Genomic DNA, 15,083 nt, shown 5'->3' on the forward strand with positions numbered 1-15,083 from the left:
TATAAAAGCTAACGATATGCGCTTAAAAAGAGTATGAAGTTTGGGTGAACAGCATATGAACAGCATACGTCCATCGAAAATGTTGACCTTCATTATTGAAGATAATAGCTCAAACACTAAAAAAATGTAGGTCTTTTTGGAAAAAATGTTTATGTTCAATATGAGACTAATATGAAAGGTCAACATTTTCAATTGATGGTCGGCTTTTCATCCCAGCTACATACAGTTTAATTACATGAAATTTTAATAATTTGCCATAAAAATTTGTAGTAGGCCTTTCGCGAATTTCACAAAATCAAAATTATTTGATATCAGAAGGACATTCCTCGTATTCAGCATGCAATTCGATGTCTGATGTGCTCTCAGGTCCCATAACAATACTGTGCAAATGTTGCTACCCGCTTCCTTAATATTATATTAATGAAAATCATTGTCTTGGTGTTTTTCGTATCATTGTTTTGCATGAATGAAGTGATGATAACAATACTGCATTTTTCGCAAATACTTGCTTTACGAAAGTGCAATTGTTATTAACACTACATTCGTAAATGCCAGTACTTTTGCCTGAAAAGTATTTGCTTCTCAGAGAAAAGAGAAAGGCATTTACGAATGGCGTGTTATTGTGATCATCGCTCCATTCGTGGAAAATAATGGAGCGGTAAAACAATAGCGCGACGTCATAGGTGTGTATTAATACAGAATATATTGTATACTCAAAATATAATTTAAAAATTGTAAACCTGTTAACTTATATATCTGTGTACTAAAGTAAAACGACACGTGAACAACATCATGTAGGAAACAAAAAGGCCGCTAATCCGCCTATTGTCTAGACCTACAATCCCCGAAATATGTCTTGAAACATTAAAGCGTCTTTAGGGGAAAATAAATCCCCCCACTCCCCCGTGCAATGTTGAGACGTGCAAATATGTTCAGCGTGTCTCCAAATTGTCGCAACATTGAATGATGGGGGTGGGGAAGGGAAAAGTGTTAATTTATGGCCCAGCTTTCTTCTAATTCCAAATATTGAACATTTTATCCACATTAAAAATACACTTTTGATTTCATTCAAGATGCCCAAAGCGTTTCAAGGACATATTTCGGGGATTGTAGGCTACATCTTCCGGTTTGGTTACGTCATTTTAGATGCCCATCCCGACTAATGATCCCTGACTGTGATCCCGACTATTGATCCCTAACTTGCATGTCAATGTACCTCTGCTTTGTGTTCGTTCAACCCTGGGCAGTCACCATCTCACCTTTGAGGAGTCAAGAAGTGAATAAGTTTGTAATCGAAAGTATCTGGCCAGGGTAAGTTAACATTTCCTTTAATTACTAGTATTAGGCATGTCCACTAAAAATTGAAGTACTTTTAAATTGATTCAGACCTAACTTATTGGCTGGGAATTGATGAAAGAAACATTTTGGCGTTTAAATAATCTTAATCGGACGTTTCATTCCAGAGATATGGCCTTTCGAGTGTCACGGTTTTATATAGGGCTGCTAGAACATGTTAAAAGTTAAAGTCCAAAAAGGAATACTAACAGAAAGTGCAACTTTAAGGTACTTTTTCTTAATGTATTTATTAACTAGCGTTATCTGGAACATTATATTTGCTTAAAACAACATGAAAATAAGATCATCCTGAAAATTTAATCGATTTTGTTGACATACAACAAAAAATATAAGACCTCAAAACCCACGGTTTGTTTGGTGAAACCTCAAGCATGATCATAAATGGCCGCCATGGAAAATATCTCCATAGAGGAGATGAACAAAAAGTGCATTATTTCAAATGAATAGCGGTAGATTGTTCAATCTGTTAAGGTCAGTACATTTTATCTTCAAAAATTATTATATTTCATCATGGCATAAGTTTGGTAACATTAATCACTACCAATTTTGAGAAATTTGCTCCAACTCAAAGGTTATCTTTACTACATTGAGCAATACACTGTGTGTACATGGAAGCCATGATGGATAGCATATGAAATGGACATGGTAGTGAGAAGTGCACGGGGAAGTGCATGATTTGAGATGGGCCGCAGTAGGCTTAAACATTCTTAAATTTCTTAACATCCTGCACATTTTGTCTTCAAAAATAGTTAAATCTTATGAGTATGTAAGTTTGCTTGTCTGATTCACTCCAAATTCGGAGATAATTGCGTTTGAACACCTGATGCACGGAATGGTGTCACTTCAACCTGTTGTAGTTCTCATCTCATTAAATTTGTCATTAAAAAAGTTGATCTCTTCATGAAGGAAGGTCCTCTCTATTTACTGTCCAAACAGGAAAAAGTTTGGTTTATGTTTTCTGGTGGAATCAGGAATTTCCTGCAACACCCTGATATAGGCCTACATTTGGATCAAAACAAGTATGTACGCCATTTAACAGGCCTGGGATTTCTTGTATCGATCAGTTTCTCCATAGACAATACGTGTGTGAGTGCACGCACACAGTAAATGAAAAATCGTTCTAGTGGAAACTGTATTGAGAGTGGGCATCCCTACTAGTATATTGTTTTTCATTAAGAAAGTTGATCAAGTGAAATAGCGCTCTTTTATTCATGCTTTAGAGTAAATCAGTTAAAGTTTGGTTATTATTACCACTACAGCCAGTCTCAAAAAAAGTTGTGCAAGAGAAAAGCGCCCTCTTTGGCAATTAGAAAATACCGTTGTGACATGATGCTTATGTCAACGTCAAGGGCACAGTCTTAGCTCTCAAATACCGTTTGTTCTGTTCAATTTGCTTTTTGCAATCTCGAGATATGTTTAGTTAACAACGAAAGGGTAAAATCACAATTGTGCCACTTTTACTACGGAATAGGGCTGTGCATGTAATCAATGATAGCTGATGTTGATACGTCTAATGCACTCCCCCTTCGGGGCTCGTGCATTAGACGCACTATCAGCGCGCGTGCATTATTTTGTCTAATTTCATTAATTTGTCAAATTTCATGAACTTGTCCAAGTTCATTAACCTGTAAGTGTGCAATATTTGTCTTTTAACAAGTCTTGAGCCCGGTCTTGAGCAACAAAGAGAACAGTATTTACCATGATAAAATGTATTTAATTTTACAGCAGAATGTGAAATACTTATTTATCTTTTAATTTGTCGTAAGTGGAAAAAGAGAATCATTTATACGTGTATCATGATAAAACAGTAAAAACAATTTTGTATTGTTGTGTAATTGATGCATTCTTTTGATTTCACGAAGAAACTCTTGATAAACTTGATGCTATCATTGTTGCATGTACAGCCCTCTTCCCTAGTAAAAGTGGCACAATTGTTATTTTACCCTTTCGTTGTTAAGTAAGCATATCTCGAGATTAAAACAAGCAAATTGAACAGAGCAAACGGCCTTCGAGCGCTAAGACTACGCCCTTGACGTTGCTGTAAGCATTATGTCACAACGGTATTTTTAATTGCCAAAGAGGGCGCTTTTCACTTGCACAACTTTTTTTGAGACAGGCTGTATTTGTGTTTTAATCTAAAACTTGCTGCTGAGTCATGTTGAAATCTGTTAGTATCAGATTGTAAGATTTATAGTGAGAAAGTGATGTGCGAGCACGGTTTGTAAGATAAAGATGATGATTTTGAATGCTAATTGCAAAATTAATCCAAATCATCAGATGCATTGTTGTGGAATAACAATGGTATTAGATTCTCAATATTTCGATGTATAATACACATCCTCATCAGGAGGGCTCCAATGATGAACTGATGGAGTTGAATGTCCTGCTCTCGATCTTTGATGTCCTTTCTATTGATCGGATTAGCGCTCAACCGTGATCTTGAGCTCCCTTCATTATATAATGCCCTAATCCGATCAATAGAAAGGACATCAAAGCAGGTCGAGAGCAGGACATTCAACTCAGCCCTCCTGATGAGGATGTGTGTTGTACACATCGAAATATTGAGGTAACTTTTATATACATGTATACACATGTTTGTGTTTAATGACAGTTTAAATCTACTTTGCTTGATTATCTACCAACACGCATACACAGTAATGTATTGTATTGTATTGGCCTAGTGCTTCATGAAAATAGGCCTAAAGCATACAGTAAGCCAAAAAATTAAGGTACCAGTTGTATTCACCCCTCTATATCCTAAATAAAGAACAAATATGTCAGATTAAATCAAGCAGCCAATTTCTGTACTCTTTAACTCTGATTTAAAGGAGGATTTCGTGATCCTAGCATCCTCTTTTTATGACATTTTTCACTAGATATCCACGAAAAAAGCTTATTCCCAAAATTTCAGTTGATTTCGATTTTGCGTTTGCGAGTTATGCATGATTATGTGTATTACATTGCTCCATATGCCACTGTTGTAATTTCGTTCTGGTATACCAGAACGAAATTCAAATTTGACGATATTTTTGCTAAATATTTGGTAAATAAACATTATGTAGCCAGAGGTTTCCAGTGTTATAAAAATCTCAACTTATTTAGAGAAAAGTGTAAGACCTTATTTGTTGAAATTGGTTGAGAATTAAAGGAACGGTGATCTAAAACCTAATGAAGAAACGAAATCAAAAGTTGCACTTTTATGTTCTAATCAATGAAAGAACGGCGCTAGTTTTAACGTGCTAATCAATGGAAGCACGCGATAGTTCTCTTGATCGCTAACGCTTTGCGTACAAATCAATAGAGTACCGAAATGTGACGTCATGAAATTTTCTTTTTTGCATTTCAGCATTTTCATGACCATATTTCAGTAGAACATGATGAAAAACATCCACAGTCCAAATTTGGTGGGAATCGGATCATGAGGGCCCGAGATATGGCCGCATGAATACATAATATAGCCCCATTCAAATCAGTGTAAATTGGCCTGGTTCATAACTGTTTGGAACCAGGCCATCATCATGTTCTACTGAAATATGGTCATGAAAATGCTGAAATGCAAAAACAAAATTTTTGTGACGTCATCACTTCGGTACTCTATTGGGCATTCAATGAAGCAAACCCGCTTATTAGTGTATTGCATTTCCAGTTAGTGTATTGGAAACAAATCCTGCGTTTTACCTGACAACAAATCAAATTTTCTTGTAATAGCAACACCATATGGGGTACTGAGCATGCACAGATTGCATAAACGTGTATGAATGGAAACGCTGCCACTGGCTGCGGTATCTCATATCGTGTAATTGATATGCTTAGCCTGAGTCGCTCGGCCTATCTCGAACAAAATCGGAAATCGCCATCCATGCGTAGCTTTTGAAGAAAGAGTGGACTCACCGTACTATACTATCACGGCAATTTTTGACACGAAGATATAGGATGATGACACTGTGACTCGTAGCGTAGTGGTAGAGCATCTCACTGTGAATACATAGGTTGCTGGTTCAAACCCCGGCCGCACCTTGGTAGAATTTTAAATCTAACATGTTTCGTTTCTTTGTATTAGGTAAGAGGAAATAGTACCAACGCAACGCTAGTAAGCATTTCGTTAGGTGTGAACAGGCACGCTTCGTAGCGCTTGTTAGGTACCCAATCGCCTGTCGTGAAAGTGTGACGGGGTTGGACAAAAGGCTGCTGATATGGAGGTAAGATAACGGTGATCACATGATATCCTGGAAGGGTACCTATATTTACTTTATCCCTATCAAGACATGCATAAGCAAGATTTGATGTATAGTAGGAGCAAGCCTAGCTCGAGATTATCTATCTTAAATGCAGGTTAACATTTACTATCTTACATTATCTCGCTGCATTTCATGAGCAAACCCGGGATGAGGGGACCTAATTTACTGCTCATAATTATTTCCATCATCTCTTATGTTTAAGCATTCAGAACTTAAAAGCGTCCGGGGATGGATCGTTATAACAAGTAGTTTTATCTACACATTCTTTCAATTGGGAATCTTCAAAGCTCTCGGCGTATTCGTGCCAAAATTTGAAGAGCAGCTAAATATCGGAGTTGGGGCGGTCGGCAGTATTGTGAGTTTTTGTGGGGCACTTCGATTTCTTATAGGTAAGATAGAACTTTTAGGTTATTTAATATGTTTTAAAGGGCATATCTATTGCAAAATCAAGTTTATCTCCATTCGACGAGAATAATTATTACATTACAAGTTGACACTCGTTGCGATTTTGATGCGTATTTCTCCTGAAAAAAGAAAAATTGTGTTGGTAAAGTTCGGGCTCTTGCGTGTCCTTCCCCCGTTCGAAGCGAAATTAATTTTCAAGGCAGCGGGCTGATGACGTAGTAAATGAAGCGGACACTATAGGGGAGAGTGGGGTAATCCTGAACATATATTCATTTAAGCCCATTACAACACATTAAAACAACAAAGCTAAAAGGTTGATCCCAAAAAAGCTCGCGGACAGAGTTGAAGCCTATCAAAATCGAAAATCTTCCACTAAATGACTGAATTTTAACATTAGATTGGAAAAAACAATACAGTATCAAGCATTATAGTTTTCTTCTGACATTTTAAAATACTGAAAAAATGAACATTATTGCTTTTCATTTGGCCGAGAAAATTAATTTTACATTGAAAAGGTGTAAAAGCGAAAATGTGAGCGTAAATAGTTAAAATCTGGTTTGGAAGTGGATCACCAGCTGTATGTCCAACACTGCCAAGAATAAAAAGCTTGAAGGAGCCAAATGTGAATACCACCGTGCACAAATCAGCCAATGTGATGACCGCAAACTGTTCAAGATTGTCAACAAATTGAGCAAGTCCTCCTCGTCAAGTGTGCTTCCTGACCACTCGTGTTGAAAAGATCTCGCGAATGGCTTTGGAGAATTATAACTGTGAGAGTGAGTTTACTACATTTCCTGAGGTATCAGATGATGATGTTTGCCAGATTGTGTTGAAATCATCTACAAAGTCTTGTCCATTGGATCCAATTCCAACTAGTCTTTTGAAGAAATGTTTGGATCCACTGCTGCCACAGATAACCAACATCGTCAATGCATCTCTCATGCCTGGTGTATTTCCTCAGTCACTGAAAACTGCGCAGTTGACCCCACTTATAAAAAAAAAAGCGAACTCTGACCGAAATGAGCTGAAGAATTATCGGCCAATTTCAACTTGAAGTTCTTATCAAAGACAATTGAACGCGTTTCTGCAGCACAACTATCAGACTATCTTGCAAATGATCTCTACGTCTACGCTCCTAATCAATCTACCTACCGGAAATTCCATTCCACAGAGACTGCACTCCTCAGAATTTACAATGACATTCTCAACGCCGCTGACCAACATCTTGAAGTTGTCTTCTAGACTTTTACGCAGTGTTCGATACGCTTTCCCACCCAGCTTTACTTCAATGTCTGCGTGAACGCTACGGCATAACAGGAACGGCACTGAATTGGTATGAGTCATATCTTCAAAACAGATCTCAGTCGGTTGACATCAATGGAGAATTATCGGACAGTCTCAACCCCCATCGGTGATGTCATCAACGCCCACAACATCAACTTCATGACGTATGCTGATGATACGCAGCTGTACATGCTTCTTCACCCAAGTGAACGCAGTTTCGCCCTCCCGAGACTAGAACTCTGTCTCCGCGACATCAAAGCATGGACATCCAGAAATAGGCTTGTCTTGAATGACTCAAAAACTGAGGTGGTTCACTTAAGTTCAAAATTTGTAAAAACTCCATCCTTTCCATAAATCACCATTGCTACATCTGAAATTGAGGTATCGCGGGTCGCAAGGAATCTCGGCGTCATCTTCGATTCATCTATGGACATGAAAGACCATGTTAAGAGTGTTGTCCGTGCAGCCTCTTTTGCAATCTACCGTATTGGAAAGCTGCGTCGCTATCTTGACAAGTCATCTGTGAAGAGGTTGGTACATGCATTTGTATCCTCTTGTTTAGACTCATGTAATGCTGTTTTGTACGGACGTCAAGACAATGAAATCGCGAAGTTGCATAGAGTGCAGAACTCTGCGGCGCGCCTCGTTACCAAGTGCAGAAAGGATGAGCATGTTCTTAGACTCCTCCATTGGCTTCCCGTGCTCTATTGATCCCATGTATTATTATTATTATTATTATTATTATTATTATTTTTTTATTATTATTATTATTATTATTATTATTATTATTATTATTATTATTATTATTATTATTATTATTATTATTATTATTAGTGTTTGGGGTATTTTTCAAATTAAACAGCCCCAGGTTATATCAAATGAAAATGGTAAAGAATACAATAAAAAGAAAACCGGGGGTCTACTCCTAGAAAATCTAAAAGCCGGTTGAAACACCGCTCTAGTTTAAATGCCACTTACATATTCTTTCTAATTATTGATGATTTTGAAGTCGAAATTAAATTACTGTTAAAATAATATTAGTGATATAATAGAGGCCGTCAGCCTGTCGCCATCTTGTGGGTACAAATGATACGCGTGTTCATGCGTCTGACACTACGCGCAGGGCGCAGCTTGCCACGCAGCTGTTGTCACGCATCATCACGCATGGAGATGGAACGACCATCGTAGCGTGTACCCACAAGATGGCGGCATTCGCCACTTGCACGGTTCCGCCATTATGCACTATGTGCGGGAGAGCCTCGAACTGGCAGCATACATGAATGGGAATTGAACCAGTCATATAACATTCTGTGTAAGGTTACGTAATTCTTCCTTTCATGTATGCTGCCAGTTCGAGGCTCTCCCCGCATATAGTGCATAATGGCGGAACCGTGCAAGTGGCGAATATGACGTCACGCTGACGGCCTCTATTCCGCCCTCCTAACTGTGCACAGGTCCTGTACAATCCAGACTAGCTAATGTGGTGAGCGCAAGGATTTTGGCAATGGTTAGCGGGAGTTTAACAGGCCTCGGATGTATCTGTTCAGCTTTCTCAACGTCAGGAATTACACTTGCTCTTTCAATGACCCTTCTGAGTAAGTATAGTTATGATGAGACAATGTTGTTGTTAGACAGTGACGACTGTCTATTGTTTTTCCACTTTCTTTTTTTTTTTTTTTTTTTTTTTTTTTTTTTTTTTTTTTTTTTTTTTTTTTTTTTTTTTTTTTTTTTTTTTTTTTTTTTTTTTTTTTTTTTTTCTTTCTTTCTTTCTTTCTTTTTTTTTTTCTTTCTTTTTTTTTTTTTTTTTTTTTTTTTTTTTTTTTTTTTTTTTTTTTTTTTTTTTTTTTTTTTTTTTTTTTTTTTTTTTTTTTCTTTGTTTCTTTGTTTCTTTGTTTCTTTGTTTCTTTTTCCTTTTTTCCTTTTTTCCTCTTTTCTTTTCTTTTCTTTTCTTTTCTTTTCTTTTCTTTTCTTTTCTTTTCTTTCGCCATTAGCACTCATGCGTTGTTATTACCACGTACCTTTAGGTGTTCACAGATTTGGGTTCGAAGGTCATTAAAGGGGCACTTGCGATCCGAATCGAAATACCTTCAAAATGCCTCTTCTATCACAAACAACATAGCAGGGCGACGCTACATGCTCACATGCATTGACATTAGCCAGTGTCTCTAGGGTGTTCACATATTTAGGGTACATGGTCATTGAAGCCATATTATAACATTTGCTGAGGATAACGCCCTCAAAAATTTTTTAATTCTGGTTTTTACAGGATTGTGATGTACTTTAGTCAATAAAGATAGGCTACTCTGCAAAAATCAAGACTTTAGGTGCTGTAGTTTTGTCAAAATCCGAGATTTTGAATAAAGCGATGGAACCGGCGTTTTATTATTACGATGGAGATATTAGTCGAACACGTATGCACAGTACGTACACGGCGTGCGGGATACACATACACACACACCCCGATGATCGTACCGTATTACAACCGCGGGAGTAACATGCATGGGCGCTAGTAGTAAATTCCACTTTTCTATGCTTTACCTCACTTGTTCGGCTCAAAATTAAAAGGGGACATATCTGACAGTAAAAGCTAACATTTTATGGAAAATAAAATAATACTAATCTACTACAGAAATTTTATAATATGGCTTTAAGAGATCGCTTCCGGCCTGAGACGAAATATCTTCTAGATGCATTTCCTACCACAAACAACATAGCACATGCACACAAGGTGTTCATAGATTTGTCAAAAGTCACTAACACGGTTGTGAACTCCAGACGTTGTTTCTTTCGAGGAATTGGGCTTTTTTGATATGTATGTGCTTTTTGTTTATAAATACAAGCACAGAAAATTAAGATTTGTAAACCCCAACGACTCCTTTTGCATGGATCAGGTCAAAGGTCATCTGGGGTCAAATCTTAGAATTGCATTATCTGAACATCTGTAAGGGGTACATGGCTTAAACTCGGTGACAACAAACCTCATTACCAGGGGGACATCTTGGTACATGTTGCAGGGGTCAGGTCAAAGGTTGCCCATGTAACTTTAGGGCTAAAGGTCAAAACGTTGTTGTTTTTGGTATCTTAGTTGCAGATTTGTAACGGGTCATGGCTCAAGACTTGACTTTTCAAAAAATGAAATTACTTGACTCAGATTTGATTCAGGAAATTTGATTTGATGGCAGGAAGACCGCTATTCTTCTTATAGGTGGTATTACACCCGTGATAAATTTTGTGGCTAATTTTGCATTTTTCTCAAAAAATAACTACACTCTGGTAACAAAAGTTATGTATATTATAGGGGCAAGGAATCCAATTACTTCACTGAAATTTCAGTGATTCAAGACAAGTGGTTCATTATGTTAAGAAATGAGGTACATTCTAGCGGTACCTCTTTGCTTATCATAAATAACGTAACGCTTGTCTTGAATCACTGAAATTCCAGTGTAGTAACTGGATTCCTTGCCCCATAAACTTTTTTACCGGTGTGTTATTTTTTTTTGGAGAAACATGCAAAAATAGTCACAAATTTATCAAGGGTGTAGTACCACCTTAACGATGGCCGATTCAATGTTATTTTTACAGTAAAATTCATTTTTAAAAACCGCATACGAAATCACGCAATAAATATTTCATTCGTTTTATTATGCTATCATGATATTTTTCTATTGCCCATATATTGGAATACTGGAAAGCGAGACTGCATAGACGGGATGAAGTATTGCATTATCCAAGCATAATTATTTGATTAGATTGATATGACTTTCTTAATTTTTCAAAGTTTGCGGTGACCTTCCTTAATTAGACCGGTAGCTACTGGCTTTTCACCCTGGACTGATGTTTTTTAACAAAATGTGAGCAAGTTTGAAATTTGACCTCTGTGTTGACCTTTGATTGACCCTACGTGCTTAGGGCCACTTTGGGAATATCTTGAATGTGTTTTGGAATCATCCAAGGAACATAAAAAAGTTGGTTTGTGCTAGTCTGGGTTGCAAAGCCAGTACTGGTAGCTCCCAATCTATATCCTTCCTTTTTCATGCAAGAAATGCAGAACACGGCTTTGCTATTTTAACTCGATCGCTAACAACAAGATCAACTCGGCCATTGCCTAATAATTTTCAGATATCCTTTATGACAGAAATATTTGTGAAATTCAGCAGGTAAAAAACAAAAGACAAAAACAAACAAAAAATTGGTATTAAAACTTTTACACAAATATCTAAGAACTTATCTCCTGGGTAAGACCTGTAAATCACATTATTATAAGCTTAATGAAATACCTATACCGCACAATGAAGAAAACATGGTTATTTTAGTTATATAATTGAGCTCAGTAGATATTTAACTATTTCTTACGATAGCCTTTGTTTAAAGGGGCGTGGTCCGACTTTTCATGTTCTGTTTTGTATACTACATTGAGCGCTACCATTAAGGGGGTACTATACCCCTGTGGTAAATTTGACTATTTTTGCATTTTTCTCAAAAAATAATAAGACTCAAGACAAGTGGTTCGGTATATATTATAGGAAATGAGGTACATCATAGCGGTACCTCATTTCTTGTCATAAATAACGAACCGCTCGTCTTGGGTCACTGAAATTCCAGTGTAGTAATTGCCTATAATATATGAGAAAGGTTTTTAACACAAGTCAACACATACATAAATGACAGCCAGTGAAAAAATTTCACTGACTATCATATTTAACTTACCACATAGATTAAACTTTATTTCTCTGCCTATAATATACGTAACTTTTATTACCAGTGTGTTAGTAGTTTTTGAGAAAAATGCAAAAATAGACACAAATTTATCGAGGGGTGTAGTACCACCTTAAAACAGTATGTTTCATTTTGAGTTGCATTCCTCCAGCGGTTTTGATATTGACGCAAAAACGTGCAATGCCCTAAGCATAATATTACATACACTTCAGGTGTGGTTACTACAAATCTCCACGTTTTTAGGGGCTGGCATTTTCTTCGGAGGGGGGGTCCCAAAAATACAGGGGAGGATCATAACATTTTCAGACCCAAAATAGGGGGGTATAATATTTTCAACACCCAAAATAGGGGGGTTATAAAATTATTAAGGGCTAGTGACTCCAAATTTTTTCTTTAACCTCACAATCAAATTCTGCTTACAATCTATGTAAAATTTTTACGCGCTCCGTGCGCCTTCTTTACACTTACGATAGAAATTTTAACGCGCTCCGCGCACTTTCGTTCACTCTTAAGTTTTGGTGCGCTCCGCGCCTTAGTTCCGGCAATGAATAATAATTTATTTGTCTTGAGTTTGTGTAGGTGGGGGTCATATTTGGTGCGCTCCACGGCTTAGTTCCGGCAATGAATAATAATTTATTTGTCTTGAGTCTGTGTAGGTGGGAGGTGGGGGGGGGTCATAAAAATTTTGACCCAAGATAGGGGGCTCGTAAAAGATTTGCCCGCAATAGGGGGTCATAAAAAATTGACTCCGGTCACGAACATATTTGGGACCCCCCTTCCGAAGAAAATGCCAGCCCCCTTATACCGCAAAATGGGGATGAGACAATCGATCGGCTCACAACATTTCAAGAGACAGAGAGGTTGAAAGTGCTCACGGCTGTTTGATGTATATATATATATATATATATATATAGAATGGGCTTCATTATTAACTAAATGCAAACTATAGATGGCGCTATTTATCCTAATCATATGTCTTTATTTACAAGAGGTAATATTGCCGTTAAAACAGCTGGAATAGGTGAAGCAAGCAACAAGGAAATTTTATAAACATATTTCATGAAACAATAAAAGGAATGATTTGTATTAAAAGCTTGAAAGAGTAATTTCCAGTAACTAAATAGCGCCACCAATTTTGTCATTAATAGATACATCTTATATCCGAAAAAGCTTTTAAAATGCTATAAAAGTGAATAATTTTGTAAAAGAGGGGAAATTAAAGTTGAGAATGACTCAAAAGCATCTGTATTCATTAGCATGATATCACTTTTAGCTGTTTAAGCCTAAATATGGTTGTACATGATGTTTTGTTTGAAAAACTAATAAAGGATCCCATCAAACAACCGTGGTCGAGATCTTCGGGACGTTCGTTTATATACAATCCTTTGGAGATTAAAACAGCAAATGAAAAACAGTAGTCTCTTGTTTAATTGACAAATTCTTCTGAAAACTTTCTTTTAATCTTATATTCCCCGTATCTCGTGTCTCGCCAATAGGTTTAGGACTGGGTGTACCCATAGTAGCATACATCAAAGTTGGCAGACAATACTTCAATGTGAATTTTGCACAATATTCGTCGATAGCTTTCTTCGGCGGAGCAGTCGGCATGATGGTACTTCCACCACTGTCCGAATTCTTTATCCAGGCGTACGGTACTCAAATGGCTTTGGTACTTCTTGGAGCAGTGTCATTTAATCTCTGTGTTGGAGGAGCTCTCTTAAAACCACCTGATGAAACATTGACATCAATACCGACATCGAGAAAGAACTATGAACAATTAGATAGCGATTGCAATGATACTAGTTTAGCGACTTCGGGACGCATTGAAGCAATAGTGCATACCATTCTGTCATGGTTTGGGGTTTCCTTCATGAGAAAAAGACCCGTTTTATTCGCTTATTATTTAGCTTTTCTTCTTTGGAATATATCCCTTGCGGGTTGGATCATATTTTTAGTACCATATACCATCGGTTTGGGTTTTCCTGCACAACAAGCGTCGTTTATGTCGACTCTAGGAGGGGTCGGTACCTTAGTTGGACGAATAATTATGTTTATTTTTCCCGATCATAGTTTGAACTCAAATCGACTTCAATTCATGGTGCTCTCAATAGGCGGAGCAGTAAGTCTTTTTCTGTATCCGTTTGTGAAAGCATATTGGTTGTTAGCAACACTTTCATTTTTGCTGGCTTGTTTCTTGAACTCCGGTTCCAGTAACAATGGTAATGATCAAATGTATTGTTCCTGGTGACGGGGAGGACTTTGCTGAAGCCATTGGGTTATTACATATGTTTTACGGAATCGGGACACTTCTTGGAGGGCCAATTGTAGGTAAGTGAGAAACTTTATTAGAGTCGAGGCGAGGATCTAATATTTATAGCACCATTTGTACACACAAATAGTTTGTGAAAGTTCAAATGCAGTCCTGTAGACTTTGTTTATTCAACAAAATGTGTAAGTTATAGAACAAGGTAACATTTGCCAAGAGCACCATATTTTCATGATTTTAGGATAATGCAGTATAGTTTCCAAATACTATGCTCTGTAGTTATTACTTGCGTTAGATTGGAGTAGAATATCTAACGCAAGTATTTGTGTAAGTAGACCTTTAATAATTGTATAACTTAACACATTTACTGAGATATGTATTTATTAATCTAACATTTTTCTTAATACAGGTTCAATCTTCGATCTCACTGGAAGCTTTAAGATTGGGTTTTTCATAATGGCAGCATTGGAGGCTTTCGCAGCTATTCTCGCAATCGCCAAACCAAAAGCTGAGACATGATAGCGTCATTATTTGGTTGCCTTTTAAAATTATAACATATAAAGAAAACACAATATAATGAAATGCACAAATGAAAACAACATACACAACGAAACAGCGAGTATTTAGAGTATATTATATCTACCAAAAACGTTTCAAAACGTAAAAAGGGGCGTAAGTTTAAAAAATCTTATACCTGTGTGGCTTTTCACCTGTTTTAAACTTTGTCCTATTTAGTAAAGTAGTAATAACATGAAGAACGAGTCCTAATTTTTACATGCAACAATTTGCTCTTATAGGTTTAAGACTGTTCGAAAGCG

At 37.0% G+C, this 15,083-nt stretch overlaps 1 protein-coding gene across 1 annotated transcript; it reads left to right on the top strand.

Annotated features, from left to right (window-relative positions):
• Positions 1-5,645: 5,645 nt before the first annotated feature.
• Positions 5,646-14,879, top strand: LOC140150250 (monocarboxylate transporter 12-like). The gene is made up of 5 exons (XM_072172253.1): positions 5,646-5,983; positions 8,738-8,878; positions 13,496-14,187; positions 14,219-14,327; positions 14,675-14,879. The coding sequence occupies exons 1-5, from the start codon at positions 5,788-5,790 to the stop codon at positions 14,782-14,784; spliced, it is 1,248 nt and encodes a 415-aa protein (XP_072028354.1). The 5' UTR covers positions 5,646-5,787; the 3' UTR covers positions 14,785-14,879.
• Positions 14,880-15,083: the final 204 nt, after the last annotated feature.

The sequence above is a fragment of the Amphiura filiformis genome, chromosome 4 (genome assembly GCF_039555335.1).
Source record: "Amphiura filiformis chromosome 4, Afil_fr2py, whole genome shotgun sequence".
Classification (NCBI taxonomy): domain Eukaryota; kingdom Metazoa; phylum Echinodermata; class Ophiuroidea; order Amphilepidida; family Amphiuridae; genus Amphiura; species Amphiura filiformis.